Raw genomic sequence first — 27,379 nt, 5'->3', positions numbered from 1 at the left:
GTAGGCATTTTAGTTGTCTTTACATGCATTCCAAGTCCTAGGTCTAAGCAAGAAGGGAAATAAAAATTACAGCAGCGGATGTCACTGGCTACCAAGGGATGAGGACATTTGATTTAATTGCTGTTTATAGTTCTGTTTTTTAGTCAGTGCTGTTTGTGGCCCCATAATATAAAGCAGGTTACCAACTTTATTTCTATTGTACATCAAATCTCTAGAAGTTACATCTTAGTAAGTAGTGAGGTGAGGAGAATGATGATATCTAAGTACTGGTACAGAAAAAGGGCCCAAATATTTTAAGGCAGCAATTCTCCATTTATAAATCTTATTTATTACCTCTTTTAAGTTAATTTGTAGTTTGCTCTTTCAAATTCATTCCTTGAGTTTATTGAATACCTAAAATATGCAAGATGTAGGATCTGGGCGTTGGGAATTCAGCAGTGAGAAACTCCTGCCCTTATATTTATTTAGTGGGGCTAGAGAGGCACCAAGATGAGAAAATAAGAGGAAAAAAACTATGTAGATATATAAATATATAGGTAGGAATAGTCTAGCAGTGATAAGCATTATGGAGAAAACTATAACTGAGACAGAGGTAGAGATCAGTGGGAGTGAATGCAAAGCTGGGGGCTCTGAGAAAGCCTAGGCAAAGGAAACAGCAATGCAAAAGGTCAAATCACCAGGCACCCACAAGAGCTAGGGTGCAAAGTCAGAAAAATATCACTTCCCTTTTTTTTTGGCTAATATTGATTTTGCTTTTATTCCTGCCTTGTTCCATGTATGTTTCTACACCTTATCCTTTGTCCTTTACAGAAAATCTAAAAGGGAGGTATTACAATCCCTATTTTATAGATAAGAAAACTCTTGTTTAGAAAAGTTAAAAATCCCTTGCTCAATGCAAAGTTTTGGGGAACTCTGACTCCAAAACCTCACCACTTCCCTCATTCTAAACAAATAACTGAGAAAACATGACGTCAAAGAGTAGTTGAGACTGCATTGGACTCCAGGTTCTGGTTCTGCATGCTTAGGAGTCACCCATCCTACTAATAAGTACAAATCTAAACAAACTAAAAAAAAAAAAATTGACAACTCTTATTTTATCAATAATAGAAATGAGGTCACAGGGCAAATTGCTACCCCCAGAATTGGAGAGATCAACAGACAAATAGAGAAAACTACAATTTACCAGAGCAGGAACTCATGAACTGGAAAGTCCATGGGAAGCAGCGCCAAGAGAGGAAAACTAGAACCACAATTGATGAATTGCTGGAGGCTCAAAGTGGACAAGTCTGAGAGTTAAAAATGCCAAGGGGAGCCAGTCAGAGGGGGAGCCTCCACAGTATTATCACTTTATCGACCAGGATTTTACTGTAATATTGGAGAAATATCCCCTCCTGCTTCTGGCCAGGGCAGAAAGCAAGAAACTATTTCAAAATACATTAGAGTAATTCTGTTCTTCCTAACAAGGTCTTCCCTCAGGAGAAACTCACGGGGGCCTCACCTGCTGGTTTTAACAATGTTTAACTGATCTGAGGAAGGAAAATACCAAATTCTAGCTGGCTCTATCTTTCTTATTGGACATAAGTGTGGTGGACAACTGAGAAGCATATGTGAAAAAAAAAAGGTAATAAAAACTTTTTTAAAAAAGCATATGTGAAGTTCACAGTACAGAGACACAGGCTCACAGAAGACTAAGACCTAATGGTAGTACTCTAGAATGCTTCTCCACCCCACACCCTCACTGCCACATTTCTAAAGGCATATTACAGAGTTCTTACTTGGTACCTTATGTCCCACTATCAAGAAGAAATTACAAAACATACTAAAAAACACAGTTTGAAGAAAGAGAGCAAGCATCAGACTCAGGCATGGCAGGGATGTTGGAATTATCAGATCAGAAATTTAAAACAACTATGATTAATATGCTAAGGCTCTAATGGGTAAAGATAGCATGTGAGAAGAGATGGGTAATGGATGCTTACATGCAGAGCAATAGAAATCCTTAGAAAGAACCAAAAAGAGATGCTAGAGTTTAGAAATGAAGCATGCATGCCTTTGATGGGCTTACTACTAGACTGAATATGGCTGAGGAAAGAATCTTTGAGCTTGAAAATATATCAGTAAAAACCTCAAACTGAAAAGCAAAGAGGACAAAGACTGAGGAAAAAAAAAAAAGTATCCAAGAACTGTGGGACAACTACAAAAGGTATAACATTCACACAATGAGAATACTAATAGGAGAAAGATAAAAGGAATAGAAGAAATACTTGAAACAATAATTACTGAGAATTTTCCCAAATTAGTAACAGGTACTAAACCACAGATCCAGAAAACTCACATGACACGAAGAAGGATAAATGCTAAAAACAATGATATGCAGGCATATCAGAGTCAATGATGACATCTTGAGAGAAGCCAGATAAAAAAGATAACTGACTTCAAAGGAACAAAGGTAAGAATTACATTTGAACATGATAACAACAGATGTTGGTGAGGATGCTGAGAAAGGGGACTTGCACTATTACTAGGAATGCGACCTGGTGTAGCCACTCTGGAAGACAGTAAGGAGTTCCTCAAAAAAGTAAAAATAGAAATACCCCAGGATCCAGCAATTGTACTATTAGGTGTTTATCCAAATGATACAAAAATATAGATTCAAAGGGGTACATGCACCCCAATGTTCATAGCAGCATTATCACAATAGCCAAACTATGGAAAGAGCCAAAATGTCCATCACCTGATGAATGAACAAAGAAGATGTGGTATATGACAAATAGAGAAAATTACAATTTTCTAATTACTAATTACTAATGGACTAATTACTAATTTCTAATTACTAATGGAATATTAGTCAGTCATCAAAAATAATGAAATCTTACCATTTGCAATAATTGAATGGACCTAGAGTGTATTATACTAAGCAAAATAAGTCAGAGAAAGACAAATACCATATGATTTCACTCATATGTGGAATTTAAGAAACAAAACAGATGAGGGATGCCTGGGTGGCTCAGCAGTTGAGTGTCTGCCTTTGGCTCAGGGCGTGATCCCAGAGCCCCAGGATCAAGTCCCACATCGGGCTGCCTGTGAGGAGCCTGCTTCTCCCTCTGCCTATATCTCTGCCTCTCTCTGTGTGTCTCTCATGAATAAATAAATAAAATATTTTTTAAAAAAAGAAACAAAACGGATGATATTGTGGAAAGGAAAAAAAAGAGAGAGAGAGGGAAGTAAACCATAAGACTCTTAAGGACAGAACAAACCGAAGGATGATGGAGGGAAGTGGGTAGGGGATGGGCTAAATGAGTGATTAAGGAAGGTACTTGATATGATGAGCACTGGGTGTTGTATGTAAGTGATGAATTACTAAGTTCTACTCCTGAAACCAATATTACACTATATGTTAATTTCCTAGAATTTAAATAAAAATTTTAAAGTAAAAAAAAAAGAATTACATTTGACTTCTCCTTAGAAAACATATAGTCAAGAAGGGAATATAATGAAATATTTAAAGTGTTAAGAGAAAAAAACCCACCAGCCTAGGATTCTGTATCCTGTGAAAGCAACTTTAGAAATCAAGGAGAAATAGACTTTCTCAGACAAATGAAAATTAAGGGAATTTCTTGCTAGTAGACCTCAAAATATGTTAAAAAGACGTTCTCTAGTAAGAAAGAAAATAATTTGTCAGGAAACTGGATTTACATGAAAAAAGGAAGGACATAATGGAAAGAATTTTTCCTGTTTTTCTTATTCTTACTTGATCTAACATCAAAACAATAATTCCAACAATGTATTCAATTATGTATGCTTATGCATACATATATGATTATATACAGATATATGCTTATATATAAGGGAAATGAATGACAGCAATGATACAGGCAAAAAGAGGGAGGAATTGGATTATTTTGTTATTGTAAGGTAATAAAATGACCTGTGAATTAATATAGTGTTATTTGAAAGTGGACTTGGGGGATGCCTGGGTGGCGCAGCAGTTTGGTGCCTGCCTATGGCCCAGGGCGTGATCCTGGAGACCTGGGATCGAATCCCACGTCGGGCTCCCGGTGCATGGAGCCTGCTTCTCCCTCTGCCTATGTCTCTGCCTCTCTCTCTCTCTCTCTCTCTCTCTCTCTGTGACTATCATAAATAAATAAAATTAAAAAAAAAAAAAAAGAAAGTGGACTTGGATTCATTATAAATGTATATTGAAAACTCTAGGGCAACCATTTAAAAAACATTAAAAACAAAATATAAGTGATATGCTAAGAAGTGAGAGGAAATAGAATCATTTCAAATGCTCAATTAAAACCACAAAAGGCAGAAAAACAGTAGAAGATAAAACAGGAACAAAGAACAAGGGCAACCAGTAGAAAACAGTCACAAATAAGAAATCTATTAATCCAACTATATCAATTGAATGTCAGTGGGCTCAATGAACAAATCAAGCCAGATTGTCAGATTGGATCAAAAACCAAGACCCGACTATATGTTGTATAAAAGAAACTCAATTGAAATATAAAACACAGATTTAAAGTAAAATGGAGAAACATACATTACTAACATGAATCAAAAGGGAGCAGTGGTAGCTATATTAATTCCAGACAAAGCAGACTTTAGAGCAAGAAAGTTATTAGGGATGAAAAGGGGCATACAGATAAAGAGTCAAGTCTCCAAGAAAACAACAATTCTTAATATGTATGACTCTAACAACTGCATCAAACTACATGAGGCAAACTGGTAGAAATGCAAAGATTAATCCACCTTTATAGTAGAAGATTTCAGTACTCTTCTATCAAAAAGGGACAGGACCATCAGGCAGAAAATCAGTAATAATATAGTTGAACTCAAAAACATCATCATCAATCAAGCGGATATAAATGTAAAATAAACTACCTCATATAAAAACACCAAAATGTACATTTTTCTCAAGCTTGTATAGAATATCCACCAAAATAAACCATATTTGGGGGCATAAAACACACTTCAACAAATTTCAAAGAATAAAAATCATACAATGTCTGGTCTTAGACAACAATGAAATTAAACTAGAAATCAGTAACAGAAAGATAACTAGAAAAATCCCAAAATACTTGGAGATTTTAAACAGCATATTTCTAAATAACACTTAGGTTAAAGAAAAACTCTCAAGAGAAATTTTTAAATATTTTGAATTAAATTAAAACGTAGGTGTGTCTGGGTGGTTCAGTTGGTTAAGCATCTGCCTTCGGCTCAGGTCATGATCTCAGGGTCCTGGAATTGAGCCCTGGGTCAGGCTCCCTGCTCAGTGGGAAGTCTGCTTCTGCCTCTCCTTCTGCCCCTCCCCTCACTCACACTCTTTCTCTAAAAATAAATAAAATCTTTTAAAATTAAAATTAACTAAAATGAAAATACAAATAAAAACGTTTCAGATGCAAAGAAAGCAGAAATTAGAAGAAAATGAATGCATATATTAGAAAAGAAAATGAAAAGTTAATGCAATTAAAAATAAGCAGAAGAAAAAAATTAAAATTAGAGCAGAAACCAATGAAACTGAAACTCAAGAATTAATAAAGTTGATGAAACCCAAAGCTGTCACTTTGAAAAGATCAGTAAAATTGATAAGATTCTAGCCAGGCTAAATAAGAAGAAAAAACAAAAAAAAAGAGTGAGAAGACACAAATTACTCAGATCAGAAATGAAAGAGAGGACATCCCTAAAGACCATACACATTAAAAGGATCATAGAGGAATACAATAAAACTCTATGCCTACAAATTTGACAACCTGGATGAAATTGGCCAATTTAAAGACATAATCTTCTCAAACTCACACAAGAAGAAATAGACATAAGTCCAAATAGGCCTGTATCAATGAAAAAAATTAAATCAATAGTTAATAATGTCCGAAAACAGAAAATGTCAGGCTGTATGTGTTCATTGGTAAATACTATGAAGCAGTTAAGGAAAAAATGATGCCAATTTACTACAGTCTTGTTTAGAGGATACAAACAGATGGAATACTTCCTGACTCATTCTATGAGGACAACATTACCCTGATACCAAAACCAAATAAAGACATTACAGAAAAAATTACAGTCTGATACTCATGAACATAGATATAAAAATATTTAACAAAACTATTGTAAATCAAATCCAACAGTGCAAGAAAGGAATCATACAGCATAAGCAAGTGATCTCTATCCCAGGTATGCAAGGCTGCTTCACCTTTAGAAATGAATTAATGCAATCTATCACATTAATAGGCTAAAAAATCCTGTGATCATATCAGTAGATGCAGAAAAAGCATTTGACAAAATCCAACACTGATTCATGATAAAAAAAAATTGTCAGTAAACTAGAAGGGAACTTCCTCCACTTTATAGAGTATTTTCAGAAAAAAAAAAAAAAACCTTATAGCTAGTATCGTACTTAATGGTAAGAAATGTGAAACTTCCCTACTAAAATGAGGTGCAAGGCAAGGAGGTTCCTTCTCATCACCCCTTTTCAACATTATATAGAAACTTTACCTAATGCGGTAAGACGAGTAAAGGAAATAAATGCTATAAAGATTAGAAAGGAAGAAATAAACTCTGTTAGCAGATGGTGTGATTCTCTATGTAGAAAATATGAAAGAATCAACAAAAAACTCCTAGAACTAGTAAGTGATTGTAGCAAGTTTGTAGGATACAAGGTTAATATACAAAAGTCAGTTTCCTACATAGCACAACAATGAAAAGCAGAATCTGAAAATAAAATTGTAATAGCATTTACATTAGCATCTACAGAAATTAAATACTTACATTAAGTATAAACTAAATAAATGGAGATATTCCATGTTCTGTGGAGAGGAAGACTCAATGTTGTCAAGATCTCAGTTCTCCCCAGATTAGTCAATAGATCCCATGCAATGCAAATAAAAATCCCAGCAAATTATTTAGTGGATATTGACAAGCCAGTTCTAAATTTCATATGAAGAGGCCAAAGACCCAGATGAGCTAACAAAATATTATAGGAAAAGAACAAAATTGGAAGACTGACACTACCAACGTCATGATTTACCATAAAGCTGCAATAATCAAGACAGTGTAATATTGGCATAAGAATAAACAGCTAGGGATGCCTGGGTGGCTCAGTGGTTGACCGTCTGTCTTTGGCCCAGGGTGTGATCCTGGAGTCCTGGGATCGAGTCCCACATGGGGCTCCCTGGATGGAGCCTGCTTCTCCCTCTGCCTGTATCTCTGCCTCTCTCTCTCTCTCTCTCTCTCGAATAAGTAAGTAAAATATTTAAAAAAGAATAAACTAGATCAATAATATCGAATAGAGAGCCCCCAAAACAGATGCACATAAATAGAGTAAACTGATCTTTCACAAAGAAGCAAAAGCAATATAATAATGAATAGTCTTTTCTTTCAACAAGTGGTTCTGGAACAACTGGACACCAACAGGTGAAAAGATGAATCTCGACACAGACCTTATACCCTTCATACAAATTAGCAAAATGGATCACAGACCTAAAAATATAGGAGAAAATTTAAATGATCTTGGATTTGGCAGTGACTTTTTAAACAAAACACAGAAGGTATAGTCCCTGAAAGAAATCAATGAAGCTGGACTTCATTTAATTAAAAAAAAAAATCTGCTCTGCAAAAGACATTGTCAAGAGAATGAAATGATAAGTCACAAATTGGGAGATATTATTTTCAAAAGACACATACAATGAAGCAATGTAATCCAAACATACCAAAAAAAAAAAAAAAAAAACACTTGAAACTCAACAAAAAACCCAATTTTAAAAAATGGGCCAAAGATGGGGCACTTGGGTGGCTCAGTGGTTGAGCATCTGCTTCGGCTCAAGTCGTGAATCTGAGATCCTAAAATAAGAGTCCCACAGCGGGCTCCCAGCAGAAAGCATGCTTCTGTGTCTGCCTGTGTCTCTGCTTCTCTCTGTGTGTCTCTCATGAATAAATAAAATAAAATCTTTAAAAAAAAATAGCCCAAAGACCTTAACAGACACCTCACCAAAGAACATAAATGGCAAAAAAAAAAGCATATGAAAAGATATTCCACATTATACATTATTGGAGAAATGCAAAGTAAAATAATGTGATCTATGCATCTCTCAGAACAACCTAAATCTGGGACACTGACAACACCAAATGCGATGAGGATGTAGTGCAGTAGGAACATTCGTCCATTGCTCATGTGAAAGCAGACTGGTACAGCCACTGTAGAAGGCAATTGGCTTTTTTTTTTTTTTTAAACAAAACTAAATGTATTCTTACCATTCAATCCAGCAGTTGTGCTCCTTGATATATACCCAAAGGAATTAAAACTTATGTCCACACAAAAGCCTATATGTGGAGGTTTATAGGCACTTTATTCATAATAGCCAATAATTGGAAGCAACCAAGATGTCCTTCAGGAGGTGAATGGATAAATAAATGATGGCACATCCTTACAATGGAATACCATTCGATATTTCTTTCAAATGAGCTCTCAAGCCATTAAAATATAGAAAGAAGACATAAATACATATTACTGAGTGATAAAAAGCCAATCTGAAAAGCCAGTGTGCTATAATGGTGGATACATGTGATTATACATTTGTCTGAACTCATTGAATGTATCACATTAAGATCGACCCTAATGTAAACTGTGGTTACATTTAGTGACAACGATATGTCAATATAGGTTCATCAACTGCAACAAATGTACCACTCTGGTGGGGGGTGTGGATAATGGGGAAGGGGATGCATGTGCGAGGCCAGAGGGAATATGGGGTACTTCTGCACTTTCTACTCAATTTTGCTATGGACCTAAAAGTGCTCTTAAAAAAACAGATTCTTAAAAAAAAAAAAAAAATGAGACTGTGATGATGAGAGAAGCTGAGGAAAGGGTCCTCTCCTACTCTTCTGTTGGATTTCACGTGGCTTTTATGGAGAATATTTGACAATATCCATCAAGGTTACGGACATAAATACTCTCAATGAGATCATTTCAGTTCTAGGAATTGATTCTACAGGTATTCCCTCACTCGTGCGAAAAGTTATGCGCTCAAGGTCAAAAACTACTACATTATTTGTAATATAAAATGCTGAAATCAATCTAAATGTCCATAAGAGCTGACTAATAAACTTTGGTACACCCGCGTAATGGAATACTACGCAGCTATAAAAAAGAAAGAGGATATTCTAGGTAATAAGATGATCTCTAGGCCAGATTGTTAGATTAAAAAAAATCAATAAACAGAACAGTGTTTCTGTGCATAATATTCTATCATTGGTGTAAAAAGCATTTAAAATAATATCAATTCTTAGGTATCAAGAATTATACACACCCATAATTTAAAAGTGAATATGCATATGTACCTCTGTATGAATAGAATAGCCCTGAAATTAAAAAAAAAAAAAAAAAACCTGCTCTGCAAAAGACATTGTCTGCATTGCAGAAAGGGTGCTCCTGAAAGTCATAAAACTGGTTGCCTCCAGCGATGAAAGCTGAGTAAATAGAAGCAATAAGAGGAAGTTTTCACTGTATGCCCTTTTGCCCTTTTGAGATTTTTGTGTTTTTTTTTAAAGATTTTTATTTACTTATTCAAAAGAGACAGTAAGAGAATATAAGCCCGAGAAGAGGCAGAGGGAGAAGGAAAAACAGACTCTCTGCTGAGCAGACAGCCCGACATGGGCTCGATCCCAGGACCCTGGCATTATGACCTAAGCAGAAAGTAAACCCTTAACCACCTGAGCCACCCAGGTGCCCCTCTTTTATCTTTTGTAACATTAAAATGCCTTATTCCTTCCAAGTTAATCACATTTGAATAAGTGTGTGCACACGTGTGTGCATTGTGTATGCTTTGGAGCAGCCTTAAGACCAGGGCACATCTCCAACAAGTGACCAGAGCTCACGGCCTCAGGACTGACATGTAACCAAGTACAGCCTCAAGCTGACCACTGAAGAAAAGGCGTGTTAATAAAAGGAAAGCCACTTGGAGCCCAGCAAATAGGGCAGCAAGGAGAAAGTTTTCACTTGTGCTCATCCAGTTCTGTTCAAAAGAGAAACTCATTGATTTTGCCCTAAATACAAGCAGTAAAGAGGTATAATGTCTTGAAAGGTGGAGACAGATTTCCCTCAAGCTTGTCCACTTCCCTTTGCCCAGATTTGCAATTACCCAGGGAACTACCAACTGAATTGGTTAGATAGCTCAATTTCCCCAAAAATGGATACAGAAGAGAGGACAAGAGAGGCAGCGTCACTGAAAAAATTATAGGCCAGCCCCATTTTTAATGAGTGGTCTGGCTTTATGTTTGCTGTGATAGTGTGAGAGTTGGTCCACAAGAAACAGCACCACTGTGGCTAACGTGGAGAAGGTCTAGTCTTCAAAATTCCAAAATCAACATCCCATGCCGGATTATGGGAAGGAACCTCATCAATGGCCTCAGGCAGGGGTCCTGCTGGAGGCAGCCAGGCAGCCGCTGACGTGTCTCCTTATATACCGTGCCTATGATTAATATGTTTACTTCTAGAGATTGGGCAAAATAGTGAGGTTCTGGGAGGCAATTTGTGTATCGAATTATCTAATATGCATATATTTTAACCTAGAAATACATTCCTAAGATTTCACCCTAGAGAGATAAAGTCATGAGTCTGAATATATTTATGCACAAAAGAATTCATAATAGCAAAATTCTCATCAAGGCAAATGGATCGGTAAATTATGATACGCGTCTACAATGGGTTACTGTGCTGCTTTTTAAAAATGATGAAGTAGAGCTACATCTAAGGAAATATATTCCAATATATTATAAAATGAAAAATAAGTTTGCAGAGCCATATTTATACAAAATAGTCTATGCACAGAGAGATATTTAGGAAACGCTGATGATATTTCCTCAATATTTAGTTCCTTATTTGAGCTTACTGCATTGTTTTCATGTCTTATAATAAGCACGTAGTGTTTCACAAAGATAAGTTATTTAAATAATAAAAATGGTTAATATCATTATCTGCCCAAATGTGATGATGCCTGAATGTCTAGTTTGACTATAAGTATGTCTTAGATGCAAGGCAAACTGAAACATTACCTATTTTACAGAAACACATAAACCCACATCATTAGGATGAGAGCCCCAGTGATGACTCAGAAATTTTATCTATTCCAGTTTATATGATACCTACAAATATATTTTTTAAAAGTTTCTTAACCTTCATGGTTTTTAATAAAAGCTTCATTTAAGAACTCTGTGCAGACAGTTCATTAAAACTGCCTCCAGGATATTGAGTTACTTCGATTCTTTCAAAATTAGGCATTCCAGGGACTCCTTCATCCTGTCCCAACTTGTTCTCCTGCTAGCTGTGAGGGCACGCATTGCCGGGTGAAGGAAAGCATGTGGTTTCTTTTAAAAGATTTTGTGGGGCTTAACATCACTTTTTTTAGATTAGGGTGCGAGGATCCACCAAAAGGCAGGAAGATAAAGAAAAGTCACAGACTGCACCAAGTTGCTTTTATACAGGGATTATATTAGGTCTCCACCGAAGCCCAAACAGAATGAAATAATAACAAAGCGTCGGCAACATGTTAAAATGACAACAACAGAAAGAGAGGTTTTCATTAAACTCAGACAAAGACAAATTCTACTCAAAAGACACCAAACCACATAACCACAGAGCAAGTGCCAGTGGACCGAAAAAGCACAGATTCCTTTTGAACATGGAAGGAAGTGGTGATGTCACCAAACCTAGCAATCGAGCGTGCACTTGCTACTCAGCAGAGGCCAAAGGGTTGTAGGAAAATACAGAAGCAGAAAACAAGGATCTTGCCCTTACACCAAAAACATAGGAGGAGAGAAAAATGGGAGTTCCGTGTCTGCCTGGAAAACACCTAGAAATGTGAGCAATACTCTGAATAGTCTGGGGGCGGGGGTAAGTGTGGCTTGTCCCTGGAGACTTGGAGAGCTGAGAGGACCACAAATGAGCTCCAGGACTGACTATTTATGAGCAGGAGTTGCAAGGGCTGAGGAGAGAAGGGGCAGGATAAAAAACTACCTCATCTGAAGGGGGCATTCCTGGACAAAGCCCAATTCGGGGTCCCCTCCACCATCCTCACTCTTCCTAGCACATGCTTTCACATGACACAAGGTGCAAATGAAGATTAAGAAGGGGGGAGCTGGGGTGCTCAGTGGCTGAGGATCTGCCTTTGGCTCAGACTGTGATCCCAGGGTTTTGGGATCAAGTCCCACTCCAGGCTCCCCACAGGGAGCCTGCTTCTCCCTCTGCCTGTGTCTCTGCCTCTTTCTGTGTCTCTCATGAATATAAAAAATTAAAATAAAATAAAAATTTTAAAAAGGAAGGAAGGAAGGAAGGAAGGAAGGAAGGAAGAGGAAGGAAGGAAGGAAGGAAGGAAGGAAGGAAGGAAGGAAGGAAGGAAGGAAATGAAGATTAAGGGATACCAAGAAGTTAATAAGAAAAAAGTGCCATAGAGCACCAACATTTAACCTGAGAGGTATGGTGGGCAGAGGGGGAGCCTGGCTAGGGCTGGCTGTGGGGGAGGAAGGAGGGCTGCTTCCAAAGGCAGGCCACAGAAGGCCATGCTGGGGAGATCCGTGTTGTTACCCCTTACGTGTCTCTGCTCTCCACCTCCCACTACCACACACACACACACACACACACACACACATATTAACAGTCAACACACTGAAGCTTAGACATGACAAGCTATCTGCCCAACATCTGAACTCTGATCTAACTAACTAACTCAGCATTTCTCAAAACTTTTGACCTTGGGATTCCTTTATGCTCTTAAAAATTATTAAAGAATCCAAACAGCTTCCATTTATGTAGGGGAGATCGAGAGAGAAAGAGAGAGAGAGGCCAAGACAGACATACTATGCATCTACCACACTGGAAATTTAAACCAAGCAACTGTTAAGACACAAGCATACAAAAACGTACATTCCTCTAGCCATTAGAGCAATGAGGTCATCAGCGGTCATGTGGCCCCTAGAAAACTCCCTGTACACTCCTGAGACCGTAAGAGCGACAAAAGAAAGCAAAAAATTAATAATATGATGAAAATAGTTTTGATCTTATAGATTCTCTGAAAGAATCTGAGTCCCCCCAGGGGTATGAGGCATTGTGAAAATTGCTGTTTTGACCTCAAGTCCATGCTTTATTTTTCCAAGACCAGGCCATGGTATATTCAGCGAACGACATTCACAATCTGGTTCTCGGCTCCCTTTACTGCCTCAACGACTACAACATTTGCTAAGTACTTTGAAACACTGGAAGAGGGACCCCTGAGGGGCTCAGTGGTTGAGCAGCTGTCTTCGGCTCAGGTGTGACCCTGGGGTCTGGGATCGAGTCCTGCGTTGGGCTCCCTGCATGGAGCCTGCTTCTCCCTCTGCCTGGGTCTCTGCCTCTCTCTGTGTCTCTCATGAATAAATAAATAAAACCTTAAAAAAAAAAAGTACTACTTTTTTTCGAGAGTGCTCGAACCTCTTTGAGGATGCTCATGGTCTATCTTCAGTGTGGAACTGCTTCCTTCTCCCCTTAGAGGGTCCCATTCTGAGACTTCGGGGCTCCAGTCTGTCCCCCACCCACCACGGCCGCAGGCAAGTGACCACCTACCATGGACAGCTCTCTGCCCTTCTCTCTACTTCATTTCACTGGATTCCAGTTTTCCTTTGTGAGTTAGGAATGTGTCTGCCTTCCTCCCCTTCTTTCATCCCCAGGTGTAACGGGCACCTGCCAGCGACGATCACCAAGAAGACAGCCAGGCCCTGAGTCTCCTTGAGCTCCCGGGAGGAAGAAACTAAAGTATATGAATCTGCTTCCTCATTCCTGGCACCTGCGACTTGTTCAAAACCATTTTACTTGCTTTGTCTAATTACTCTGAAATGATCAATTACCACTGGCGGATGGCACTGTGGGTGATTTGGTTTTCTTTGTCCTTAACTACAATACGTTTTGATAGTTATAAACGTAATATATTGTTAAAGTATTTCTCTATAGCTTAGCCACTGATAGTTGGGGACCACTTAGGTATGAAATGAACAGAGCTGTGTACCTCATATATACATATTAATGCTTTTAATTATTTATACTCTTCACAAAAAAAAATAAGGAGAGGTGCAAATACCCAACTTGATTGCACAGGGACCCTTCCTACATCACATACCATATGTGCACATTCTACGGTTCCCTGTCACTTGCATATATTCGCGTTGTCTTAGCCTTATCTTCGTGTCCCAAATGGAAGATTCCACATCTCTGCATCCCATTTCCTGAATTCCTCGTGGAATACCGCTCATCTAATGGCCGGGTGACATAGGATCTTGTCCTCTACATACAAGCTGGGCTCTCTAACTGCAGACCTCAATCTGCAAAAATGTTCTCCTGGAAGTCAATACATCTTCCGGAAGCCACCAGGGAGCTGAATTAACTGGTTGCCTGCATAAAGTTCAGTAAAACATTCACAGGGGGAACATTCCCCCCAGATGGAATTCAAAATGGATTGTTTCATCAAGGGTTTTTATCTCCTAGAAATAGCCAGAAAGCAGAATGTTTGGAGTAGTGACATGACACACTCACTACTCATTACTAACAAAGGGCTTTCCACCCCTTGCACAAAAAAAAAACCCGAACTACTCATTCCTGAGCGAACGCAGAAGCTTCTGCAGAAGGGAAGGGAAAAATGGGTTGGAGTTACTGTTTAATTGGCCACAAGCTGGATACTGGCTCTCTGCTGGGCTCCCACTGTGTGGTTACAATCAGTCCTGAAGGGATCATTGCAGCAGACCAACCTCCACCAGCGCCTCTCTCTCTATTGATGCCACACGCAGGCCCTCCTTGTCCCCTACGAAGGCCTGTGGTCCGGTAGGCATCTTTGCTCCAGAGGAGCCAGGCTTCTTCATTGACATTCAGGTAGCGCTCCCGTAAGCAAAGGCTGCAAAAGTGTCATTAAAGTGGTGGGGAGACAAACAACACTCGTGCTGCATACCAAGTGGCACCACATTTAACTGAATCATTTTATTATGAATACATTCCGGGATGCCACTGCGAGCCACTGGTGTAAAATATGCTGGCAAAATGGATCTCTGCTAATTACATTTCATGCATATTTCAGAACTTTCCACAGGGACACAGGAGGATGGTGTTCATAAAATAGAATTTTACAACCAGGTTTGCTTGCATTTGGCATCACGACCCAAACCAGCGAGTAACAAACAGAAGTTCAATTGCATTACGTTTTGTTTGTTTTAGCTGGAATATTGTAATTCCCTATAACTGCCTGTGCTGCTGTGGTCACTGGCTGAAAACGAAATCACGCTTCAAATCCACCTGAACACACATTATTGCAGAAAAGCACACAGCTCTTCAATCATTTCTTCCCCACAATTTTTTTTTTCTATATTCTTCCTCAGTTGCCTTGGATCGAATTAAGGAAATGAGCCTCTAGACATGGGGAGTTGTCAGGAGAGGGACAGAAAAGCATCATTACCTGTTTCATGACGGAATTGTAAAGAATACAGGTGACTGCTTTCTTGTGGCTCTTCGCCCTTCTCCTGGCCTCGCTTTTCATTGCCAACAATGCGAGCTGGTTATTAAACGAGATGAAAAGCCGTCCATGGGCCTCATCAAAGTGGAAGACACATCTGAAGTCCTGGCTTTTGGGGAAAGGACAAGCTATCCTCTGGATGGACAGCTGGTGCTGAATATCCCAGAGTCTCAAAACCTGGATATAAAGTGATCAAGTCATATGAACATGTCAAGAATAATTGTAGATTTTTAGCCAAAATTATTCTAGTTCACTCTCAGCCCCAGGCAGATAGTTGGGTCCTCCACGGTGCTATAATTGTTCAAACTTTCGTCATGGCACATATTTTTCTCATATTTCCCTTACCCATTTAAAAGTCTTCTCACTTGTAATCTTCCCCAGGGAAGGATTGTGTTTTGTCTCAGTCGCCTGAAGAGTGCTGTCTCTAGCCAGTGCTTGTGGTAGATGGAATAATACTCACCCCAAATGTCCACATCCTCATCCCTGGAGTGTGTGAATCGGTTATTTTGCAGGGCAAAAGGTTGTTCCAGATGTGATACATTAAGGACTCCGAAATTGAGAGATTACCCTGGATTTTATGGGTGAATCCAACGTAATCTGAAGGGAGATCAGACTGATGGGATGTGAGAAGGACCCTATCTAGTATTGCTGGCTTTGAAGTTGGAGGAAGGGGGCCATGAGCCAATGAAGGTGGAAAGGGCAAAGAAAGAGATTTTCCCCCAGAGCTTCCAGAAAGAAGGTGCTCTGCCAACACCTTGAGTTTAGCCCAACGAGACCCATACTGGAATTCTAGCCTACAGAACACAGATATATCTGTGTGGTTTTAAGCCACTGGGTTTGTAGTTATTGCCACATTAGCAATCGAAAAGTAATACAATCTCTCTAATATACGTAGCATCATATATTATACTCTCTATATAGTTAACATATATTACATAAACACATTCCTATATAACTACATCATATAAAAAGACATTATATACATATTACATGTATACATATATATTGTATGTCTGTGCGAAATAAAAAGACTTGGTATTAAGTGAAATCAAGCTCAAATAAACTTTAGACATTAGATTCTTATTCAAATGCAGGCAACCAAGACAAAAAATGACATGCGGATGGAATGAGATAAGCACTGAAGAAAATAGGAAGAACTGCTCTGCAGGTGCACGTGTTGCCGCTACCAGTCATGGTACAATATTAACATGGGCCCGCGAGGGAGAGCCAAATCCAGACAGTGCGAAATCCCTCCAAAGATGCTAGGGGCAAGCTCTAGGCTAGATTTTTTGAGTTCTAATCTTGGTTCTGTCCCTTACCATAGGGCAATCTCTAGCGAGTTTGTCTCTCTGAGGTTTTGATGTAGCACCTATTCCATCCAGCACTATGAAGACTGAACCAGACCCCATGTCAAGCATGTAGCATGATGACCAGCATGTAATAACTGTTCAATAAATATTTTTATTATTAAATGCATTCTATTATTTTTTCATTGCCCAAATATTAGGACCTAAGAGCAGAAAAGGTTCTTTCAAATAAACTAGTCTTTCTTATTCCAATGTAAGAATTATTTCTCAATTATCTATAAAAATTAGTCCCTGTTTAAATGAGCATTTATTAGTCTAGAAGGCAGACAGCCCTTTAGTTCTTACTGTATTTTAAATCATACACTCTTTTAGGAAAATAAAATATTACAAAATGATGGTCTATCCCCTCTTCCTAAATGTGTACACACACACACACACACACACACACACACACACACACACATGATTTTCTATGTAATTTCCTTGGGTACATAGACACAACTCTCATACATATGTGCAGATCTTGGGAATGCACAAGCTAGAAATCCCTATGGAAATTAAGTATGTCTAGACAAAGACATATTCTTCTGCCTTTTGATTCTACTCTCTTTTTCTCTTCTTCTACCTCTGGTCCAGGGTAAATGATCCCAGTTCCTTCAGAACTCACCATCAGAACTCACTCCACCATGGCAAGTCTCAATTCTCCCACTCTGTTTGCATGTTCTCTCCAGGGGAGGATCATCTTTCAAGTGTTTCTTATTTTTAAAACCATAGTTGGATATGTCCATGGTCTAAAATCCAATAGTCCTGGAGGGCTCCATTCTCAACCCACCCCTCTCAATCCCAAGTCCTACTCCTCAGAGACAGCCTTTTTTTTATTATTTTTATTTGGAGACAGCCTTCTTCAACCTTCCTGAGTTATAGGTTTCTCCATAACATCAAATAATAGCAGTGTGTGTACGTGTGTATGTGTGTATGTACATGTGTACATACTGCCACATTAGCAATCGAAAAGTAATACAATCTCTCTAATATACATAACATATACATTGATCAAATGATTCTCTTCTTTGAAAGAAAAGAGGTTACTTACATTTTTTTCTCCCTTTTTATTCCTCTCAATCTAAACTTTTTTTATGGGCCTATTGGTTGTGATACGTTACAATAATATACTTATACACTAATTACTGCATTATCAATTTAAAACAATATCTTCCTACTCATCAAAATGTAAGATGAACACTTGAAGGTCCTCAAGGACCTGTGTTAAGCATGGTGCTCAGAATGGGTTAATATTCGGGTGTATTCTAACCATTGTTAGGGGTTCTATGACTTCTTCAACCCACTTATTTTTTGCATTATGATTAAGTCACTCCATCATGAATTTTGCTTACCTTGAGGTTCCAACTGTGCAAAACTCTAAATCTTAATCCCGTGAACAAATAATCAAGCCAGATGTCTACCATCGTACCTTCAAAAATGCCATATTTAAACCAAGACTAGGATTTTTTTCTACTTTTGATTCAAAGTATGACAATATAATTTTGAATCCTAATTCAATGATATTGACGGTTCCTTCCTGATTTGTCCACATATCTCATGAGACATAGTAGAGGTTCAATAACTATTTGGGGAATTTGTTGAAGATTGTGGCTCACATAATAACTATGTCTTTATCCAGCTCATTGATAAAGCTCAATAGCTATGATAAAGTCCAAGAATACAGAACTCCAGAAAAATGTGCCTCACTTCTACATGGTTAATCACCCAATTGCAGATCTCAAACAATCCACAATGGCACTTAATGAAACTTTTTCAAACATCTTGTAGAAATAATTATGTTTGATGTTTAGGATAACCTCTCCATCTACAACAATTATAACAAACAAAATGACCTAGTCGACCCCTGCCAGTAAACAGCATTACCAATCCTTCTAACCCCAAGAATATATACCCATGAAGTAAACTGGGGTGTTTGGGGCAAGAATTTTTTATGGAAGAACTTATTCTGGTTCTTAAACATTACTAAATTGTTTTTACTTAAAACATTTTAGAAAGTATCCAGAATATGTTATCCTCAAAAATATAAATTCTGTAAGAGCCAAGTCTTGCAAATATTTTTCAATTGTCCCAAATAAAAATAGAATTAATAAACTTTTTTGGAATGTTAAAGCCACAGGATTAGATATATCTAAATCATTTTCAAACACTCATATTGCTTATAATAGCCATACTCTCATTGTTCAGAATCCTGTCTTGTTTAGTATGCACTCCCTTCTAAAAGGTAGAAACTAACTTCATGTCAGAATAATAATCTGAGACATATTGAATATAGATTAATAATAACTTAAAAGTATTAGTGGACTATAATTTCCACAGAATCATTTTCTACTGTATAGTTCAAATAATTTATGTTGCCTTTAATATTTTATTGACATATAGCCACATAAATTAAACGAAAAATTAAAAATAGATGAGCAATAACCTCTAGTCTGATAGGTTAGTTCTTGCTATTAGCAATTAAAACTAGAAATAGGTTTTTATCAAAATGTGCATAATCATTACTTTTTCTTAAAAGTATGTTCTATTGTTCTGCTTTCCCTTCTTCCTTCGAAGAACCCTTAACCTTCTCTTAATTCACAATCCCTCATCCCAGTAAGTCCCCTTCTGTCTTTAATTCTCTAATTTTCCTCTCTGATGAGAATCAAAGCAACATGGAGAAATTAACATCAATGCACAGAACGGTGTTCCGGTATTTGCCTAGAAATCATACCACGGTATGTGACCTCCCATATGTTTTTCAATTTTTTCAATACTACCACATTCTATATGAGTGGTTCTTAACCTTGACATTAGAAACACCTCTGGTGCCTTAGAAATCACCTGTTTGGGCCTTTTTGCCAAGCCTATTAAATCAGAATCTTTAATGGGGCTCAGGCATAATTTTTTTTTTAATTTCCCAAGCATTTCCTTTGCATTGTACCTTGACTTCTCTACATGGTTTTAAGGTCAATGCTAATATCCTTGAACAAGAATTCTCTCTCTCAGCTTAATCAGTAATATCATGTGGCTTAGCTGTAAACCAGGTAACTGTATTCCCCTTCTTTCTTAATCAGTCTTTATCCTTTTAATCGTGGAAAATATCTCACATTAATTCAGTTTTATTAATCAAGTCCTTTGACAAAATATAACTTAAATATCTAGTTAGTATTTGAGAAGCATGAGTTGTCCTCTTTTATGTTTAAATTGACTTCTGGGATAGAATTAGGTCACAGTTCAGAGAGAAGTATATATTTAATAACAATTTTTATCTACATTTCCTAGAGAGGTTTTCTTCCTTTTTAGTAGAAAAAATAAATTGACTAACATCTAAGCTTAAAAATCACAACTGAACAATTGATACTTTTTAATTTATTATCTTCCACAAATTTTGATCTAAACTGTATGCTCTGTTTTCATCATGATACCTGAGAATTTGTGATGTCTGTCCACGCTCAGCCTTCCTAAGTCTAGTTCTTGAAATGGCATGTTTGGGGGCTTTCTTTTTTCTTTTTTTTTTAAGATTTTATTTATTCATGAGAGACACACAGAGAGAGGCAGAGACACAGGCAGAGGGAGAAGCAGACTCCTTGCAGAGAGCCCCATATGGGACTCGATCCCGAGACCCCAGGACACGACTTGAGCCAAAGGCAGACACTCAACCACTGAAACACCCAGGTGCCCCTGTTTAGGGTTTTCTATTTCATCACCATTTTTATATTAGGAGGAATAAGTACCTAAGCGTATGATTTAATATCAAGACAATATTTAGCTATTCACATGATGATGAAGACAGATATTTTTGTTTAATCTTTACCTTGTTCTATCTGCTAGCTATTTAATAATGCAGGATTATTCATATACATAAGAACTAAAAATCAATTGCCTGAGACCAGACACCTGGATCCTCATTTCAATATTGCTCAGATCTGTCAGCCTAGGTATGTGATTTTACCTGCCCACTTCCTCACCTTTCTCCGAAAGGGACGCCTGCCAGTTCTGAAATTTGGTCAATCCTGTCTAGAATGTACAGAAGTTACTCAACCCATCATCTATAGATTCTAAAACAACAACAGACAAACTTAATAAGGTGCACTGTGAAGCCTGGACTAAAGAAATTTAGGACACCACTGTGTTTGCAGTCGAATTTTGCTGAAGAATTTTTTCCTGCTCCTTCAAGAGATAGAATCATTTCACATAGAAATAGAAAAATGTACTGAACAATAAGAAAATAAATACATAAAACTGGCTTTTGTCCTATAAGTATAGTTGTAAACAAGTAACTTCATGGATGGGTGGGTACATGGGTAGATATGTGGATAAAGAAACTGCTTTCAGTGCACTTTTTAAAACCAACTCATCATTATTTACATATTGGCAACATGTCCAAGTTTCATTCAAAGTAGGAGGGAAAAAAAGATTCATGATGTCCTAATAATGACATAAAAGTAAGGGAAAAGTAGAAAATAGACTCAGATGACTCTATCAAAGTGAGACCTGTTTGGTTCCATCAAACATTTACTACTAACTCCTACCATCCTGTAACAGCTAGATATAAAATGAAATAAAAGAGAGAGGAAGTATGTATCACTGGGGGATTTTGAGGACAGCTGTGAAGCAGCTTCAGCTCGCTGGGGTAATCCACAAAAATGGATAGCCTACTTGCAGATGATAGGATAACGGGAACTGATGGAACTGGGTCTCCTGAATACTCCTTTATGTATTAACAAGTCTATTTCTTTAGAATTTAAGCCCTTGGATAATCCACAACAGCATCATCAGTGAATGCTTAAAGGCAATTTTGTTTGATACGATATATGCAAGCAAAAGTATTCTGCTATATAGCTCAGATAATGTTTTTATCATAGAGTCATAGAACAAAGCTTCCTTTTAAAAAGTATTTTTACCATTTTTTTTTCTAGAACTGAAGTCAAACCTAAAATGTTGGCTGGAAATTAAAATCTTCTCTTGTGCTAAACATCTTTAAACTGTTACCATAACCATATTCTTCTCTCCCTGTTTGCTTTTTATATTCTTTTCAACAAGAATTAGAGAAGATAAATGGCCCTAAGACTCAGATTTCTGTTGTCTGTATAACACTGACCTTGAAAAATTCAAAACATTTTCTAACACTATGAATCGTTCTGCAAAAATCTCATTGATGCCCTCATTCAAGTATAACGAATTTCAGTATAATAAACTCAAGTTTAATCAATTTAATTAATACCAACATTTTACTTCAGGTGCTTTCGTTTTTCAGAACAAAAGTTTACTTGGGAAATCAAAAACATTTCTATTAAACCGATTTTTTTGCCATTATCATTACTCACCAAACACCGAAAAACTTAACAGAATTTGTCTTAGTCTTCATAAAACTTTTTCTAATTTTGCTTTTCAAAGATCACCATTCCTATTTTTACAAAATAAAAGGAAACACTTTAAGTTTCTTTCTTTCTTCTTTCTTTCTTTTTTTTTTTTTAATTTTTTATTTATTTATGATAGTCACAGAGAGAGCGAGAGAGAGGCAGAGAGCGAGTCACAGGCAGAGGGAGAAGCAGGCTCCATGCACCGGGAGCCTGATGTGGGATTCGATCCCGGGTCTCCAGGATCACACCCTGGGCCAAAGGCAGGCGCTAAACCACTGCACCACCCAGGGATCCCCTCTTTCTTTCTTTCTTTCTTTCTTTCTTTCTTTCTTTCTTTCTTTCTTTCCTTTCTTTCTTCTTTCTTTCTTTTCTTTCTTTCTTCCTTCCTTCCTTCCTTCCTTCTTTCTTTTCTTTTCTTTTCTTTTCTTTTTTCTTTTCTTTTCTTTCCACTTGAGATTTATACCAATCATGGCTTTGAAGGAAATAAGTGGAATCCAGCTAGAACAAGGGAATTCTGGTTCAAGTACCATTGCAGACTAGGTTTTCATAGGGAGCCTTTCTGCTTTAAAGAAACACAACTTTGAATAAAACATAATTTCTGCTGCCTTGCTGGGTCTTCAGAGAGTGGGGACAATCTCCACAGGTCAAAAAAAAAAAAAACAAGAAAAGCAGGAAAAAGAAAAAACTTAAAATGGAAACAGTGAACAGTAGGCATAAATGAAGAGACTACAACCAGGAGCCTAAGCCTTGGACCATCAGCAAGGTGCAGTTACTGGGCAAGAGAAAAGAATAGTCGCCTCAGGACAGCAGTTTCCCTCACGTTTACTTTCAGAAACAGACAAAAATCTCTGAAGGAAAGCATCTTCAGTTTAGTTCATCAGAATGTCAATGGTTTAGCAACAGTTAAAAATGAGGTAAGGACAAACAGTGTATGTTCTCATTCATTTGGGGAATATAAATAATAGTGAAAGGGAATATAAAGGAAGGGAAAAGAAATGTTGGGAAATATCAGGAAGGGAGACAGAACATAAAGACTCCTAACTCGGGGAAACGAACTAGGGGTGGTGGAAGGGGAGGGGGGGGTGTTGGAGGGGAATGGGTGACGGGCACTGAGGTGGACACTTGACGGGATGAGCACTGGGTGTTTTTCTGTGTGTTGGTAAATTAAACACCAATAAAAATTAATTAAAAAAATGAGGTAACAATAAAAGATAAACAAACATAAAAAGGAAACAACTCACCATGAAAGAGAACCCCCCAGAGTAGCAAATATTTGAGTTAGATACCTAAGGACTCCAAATACTGCAATTATTAGATAAGGACAGATAATAATGAATTTGAAATTAAAGAGCCCAAAGTCAAAATCTCTAAAATGAGCAAGCATTAAAAGACTATCCAAAATTACCAGGCAGTTAAAAAAATGTTTTAGAAAAAAAACTATATTAAAATTAAAAACTCTTGAATGGGTTATATAGAAAGTAAAGCCTCCCATTAGAAACACTCACATTAAAGTCAAGAATATGATAAGGTATCTTCTAAAATAAAGAGTAGGGAAAACCTAAACATGGGATGGGAAAGAAATTTGTGCATGAAATTTTTCTAAAAGACAGCTAAAAGAATGAAGAAATGAAGAAATACAGAGTGTGGTTCCTCAGTATTTTAAAGATGTCAAATATCATCATAGTCAATGAAATTTCAACCTAAATACTAATATGTTCTTTTTATGAAACATGAATATTGATCCTAAAATTTACTCGGAAGGATAAAATGCAGAAGATAGTTAAAATTGAAAAAAGGAAAACAAGAATTAGAAAATGCCCTACCATGTATCAAAATACACAATAAAGTTATGCAAGTTAAATGGTGTGTTATGTAGCGAAAGACGAGTAGACTGATGTAAAGAAAGTACCCAGAAACAAATTCACACACACACACACACACACACACACACACGTGTGTGTATATATATATGGTAATTCAAATGGTGATAACAATGGCATTTCAAAACAGTGAGAGACAAATTATTCAAAAAATAATCTTGGATATCCATTTGTAGAAAAAAACACAAAATACACTGCAATGGTAGATGCAAACTATCTTCAACAGCAGAAAAACTATTAGAAATAAAGGAGAATAATTTTATAAATATGAAGTATGGAAGACATTCCTAAGCTAGACACAAAATCTATAGCCATAAAGAAAACCATTTCTTAGACTCAAATGCATAAACATTTAAAACTTTTGAATGAGAAAAAGAATATAAACAAAGTTAAAAGCTATATACTTTAAACAAGTAAAATATTTGCATCTATAATAAAAGATAATCAAAATATATTCAAACTACTACGAATCAATAAGAAAAAGACAGAGTTAATACGATAAAGGGCATGGGACGCCTGGGTGGCTCAGCGGTTAAACGTCTGCCTTAGGCTCAGGACGAGATCCTAGAGCCCAGGGATGGAGTTCCGCATTGGGCTCCCTGCTTGAACCTGCTTCTGCTCCCTCTGCCTGTGTCTCTGCCTCTCTCTGTGTCTCTCATGAATAAATAAATAAATCTTTTAAAAAATAAAAGATAAAGGACATGATTCAATAATGCACAAAGAACAATAAGTGAATATAAATAAATCTGAGAAAAAAACTCATCCTAATTCTTTGTCCATAAGAGTAACAAAAATAATGAGCACATTAAAGTATCCATTATTGACAAGACCATGGAGAAACAGGCACCTTTACACACCTCTAATGAGTACACCAACGTGTATAGTGTTTCTAGATCTAAATCAGCAATGACTAAAAAGGTCCTTTAAGAAGTAAATCCCTGTTGACCCAATAGCATCACTTCTAGGAACTTCTAAGAATTTATCACAAAGAAATTAACACATGAGATCTTAAAGATGGTGTATGTGTGTATGTGTATGTGTGTGAAAGATGATTTATAAAGGAAAAATTAGATATATCTTTTATAATCAACAGGTGATTAATCATTAAGTTATGCCTATCCATACTATGAATTACCGTGCAGCAGGTAAAACCGCAGGTCTATGTAACATCACAAAGAAACATCTCCAGGAGCTATTATTTAGGGAAAACCAAGTTGCAGAAAAATATGTCTTGTGTGTTACCACTTACATAAAAACTAAACTAATAATAAATACTACCTTGTATTGGGATACATATATAGGATGGTCCATATAATATATTGTAATATAATATGTTATTATATACATATAATATATAATCAGTTGACCCTTGAACAACATGGCCTTGAACTGTGCTGGGCCACTTATATGTGAATATTTTTAGAAATACAGTACTATATATGTATTTTCTCTTCCTTATGATTTTCTTCGCATTGTCTTTTTTCCACCTCACTTTATTGTAGGAATTAGTATATAATACAGAAAATATACAAAATATGTGTTAACCAACTATTTATGTTATCAATAAGGCTCCTAGTCAACAGTAGGCTATTGAAAGTTAAATCTCAAAAAAAAAAAAAAAAAAAGAAAGTTAAATCTCTGAAGAGTGAAAAATTATACATGACTTTCCGACTGTGTGCCCCTAACCCCCATGTTATTCAAGGGTCAACTGTATATTACAATAAAAATTGTGAGACAATATACATAAGCGTTAACCATCACTATTTCTTGGGAGAGGAATTAATTTGAAGGGGAAGTGAACAAAAGGAATATTCACCTTTTTGAACTACATGCTTCCTCATTTGCAACTTTTATGGAAGGGCATTAACCCATTTATTTGTGTAGTTTAAACAAAATGAAAATGACTTTGTTTCTGGATGATGAGCGGGAATTTGAGGAGGAAGTGTCTGCAGAAAGAAAGGGAGGACAAAGAGGTAAGATGTAGTCACCATACAAAAGTCTCCCTTTGTTTTTTCCTTACCAACTTTGGGGCTACAATGTAGCAATCGGGCTCTGGGAAAAAACAGAACCTTCAATGAAGGATCAAGGTACAAAGTGATCTGATTCTGGTGGACAAATCAGGGTGGACAGCCTGGAAGAGAAGAGTTAGGAGCGATTGAAGAGCCTAATCAGGCTCACGGGTTACAAGGTCATCCTCAGCAGAAAGATCTCCCAAAGGCTTTGAAATTCCTTTTACTCCCCATGGTAATTCCTCCTCCAAATCTGCAAGTTACTGACTCCCAGCAGGGCCTTGTCATCAGTCAAAGCTTAGGAGTCCAAAGCGATGTGTGATTGGACTATTATTTGGCCTGATACCAAATTCTATAGGGAAAAACTTATTTAATCATCACCGCAGAATGATAATAGAGCAGTCTTCCAAAAAACAACTTAAGTCTCAGTCTTTGGAAGAAATTATTTAGATCTAAAATGCTTTGGTCTGAAATTCTCTGATAGAGCAACTCATTGACCAAAATATGATCCATTTAAAGGCTCTTTGAAAAAAAAAAAAAAAGACGTGTTCTTTCATTTTCTCTATTCCTTAACTTAACCCCAGCCCCATAAAACATCTAAAAGAATTGTATAGCAATAAAGCAAAGGCTTAACCTGATAGCAGAAAGCCCCGTTGTCTGTTGTAAAGACATAAAGACTAAGATAATTATGCCTGTATCAAAGTGAAATGATTTAGACTAATGGAAGAGACAGCATGACAAGCTTTATTATAATGTAATAGTTTACAAGTCAAAGCAAAAATAGAATGATAAAACAGCTTTGGAAGAAGTTAGGTAGTCTTAACATTGATGATATCTATACACTATCAATTCTGACTCTAACGACTTTTTTTTTCCACTTGCTTTTAAAGTTATAAAAGCTTTCGTGTGCTAAAACCGCAGTGGGTAACTGATGGAAGCCTTCTGTGACCATCTCAAGTGATCTCAAGGAGAAACCAAAACAAGAATCAGAAAACCAGGTAAGCAGAAGCATGGAGGCAATATTTTTGAACAATCAGATATGATAGAAACATAATGTATTAAGATGACCTAAGGGGTCGGTCTTTCACAAGTATATGTGGAAATCAGTAAACCCTAATTTTTACATTTGAACGAATTACACCTTGTGACACTCAATTACACCTTGGAGAACTACCCGCAAGTACATAGACCCCTTCTCCCTTTTGCATATAATCCCCTGAAAAACCAACAAACTCTGGAGTAGTTCTTCAGAAC

General features: G+C 37.0%; 1 protein-coding gene across 2 annotated transcripts in view; it reads right to left on the bottom strand.

The window, feature by feature from the left end:
• The window catches only part of WDR49 (WD repeat domain 49), a 161,194-nt gene that overhangs the window by 94,199 nt on the left and 39,616 nt on the right, over nucleotides 1-27,379 (bottom strand). For both annotated transcript variants that reach the window (XM_041731884.1, XM_041731885.1), the window contains exon 7: nucleotides 15,468-15,701. In XM_041731884.1, coding sequence (XP_041587818.1) covers nucleotides 15,468-15,701 — 234 coding nt within the window. The remainder of the gene's footprint in view (nucleotides 1-15,467; nucleotides 15,702-27,379) is intronic.

The sequence above is a fragment of the Vulpes lagopus genome, chromosome 17 (assembly GCF_018345385.1).
Source record: "Vulpes lagopus strain Blue_001 chromosome 17, ASM1834538v1, whole genome shotgun sequence".
NCBI classification, from domain to species: Eukaryota; Metazoa; Chordata; class Mammalia; order Carnivora; family Canidae; genus Vulpes; species Vulpes lagopus.
Note: the sequence above shows the minus strand (reverse complement) of the source record. Positions and strands in the feature narration are given on the sequence as shown.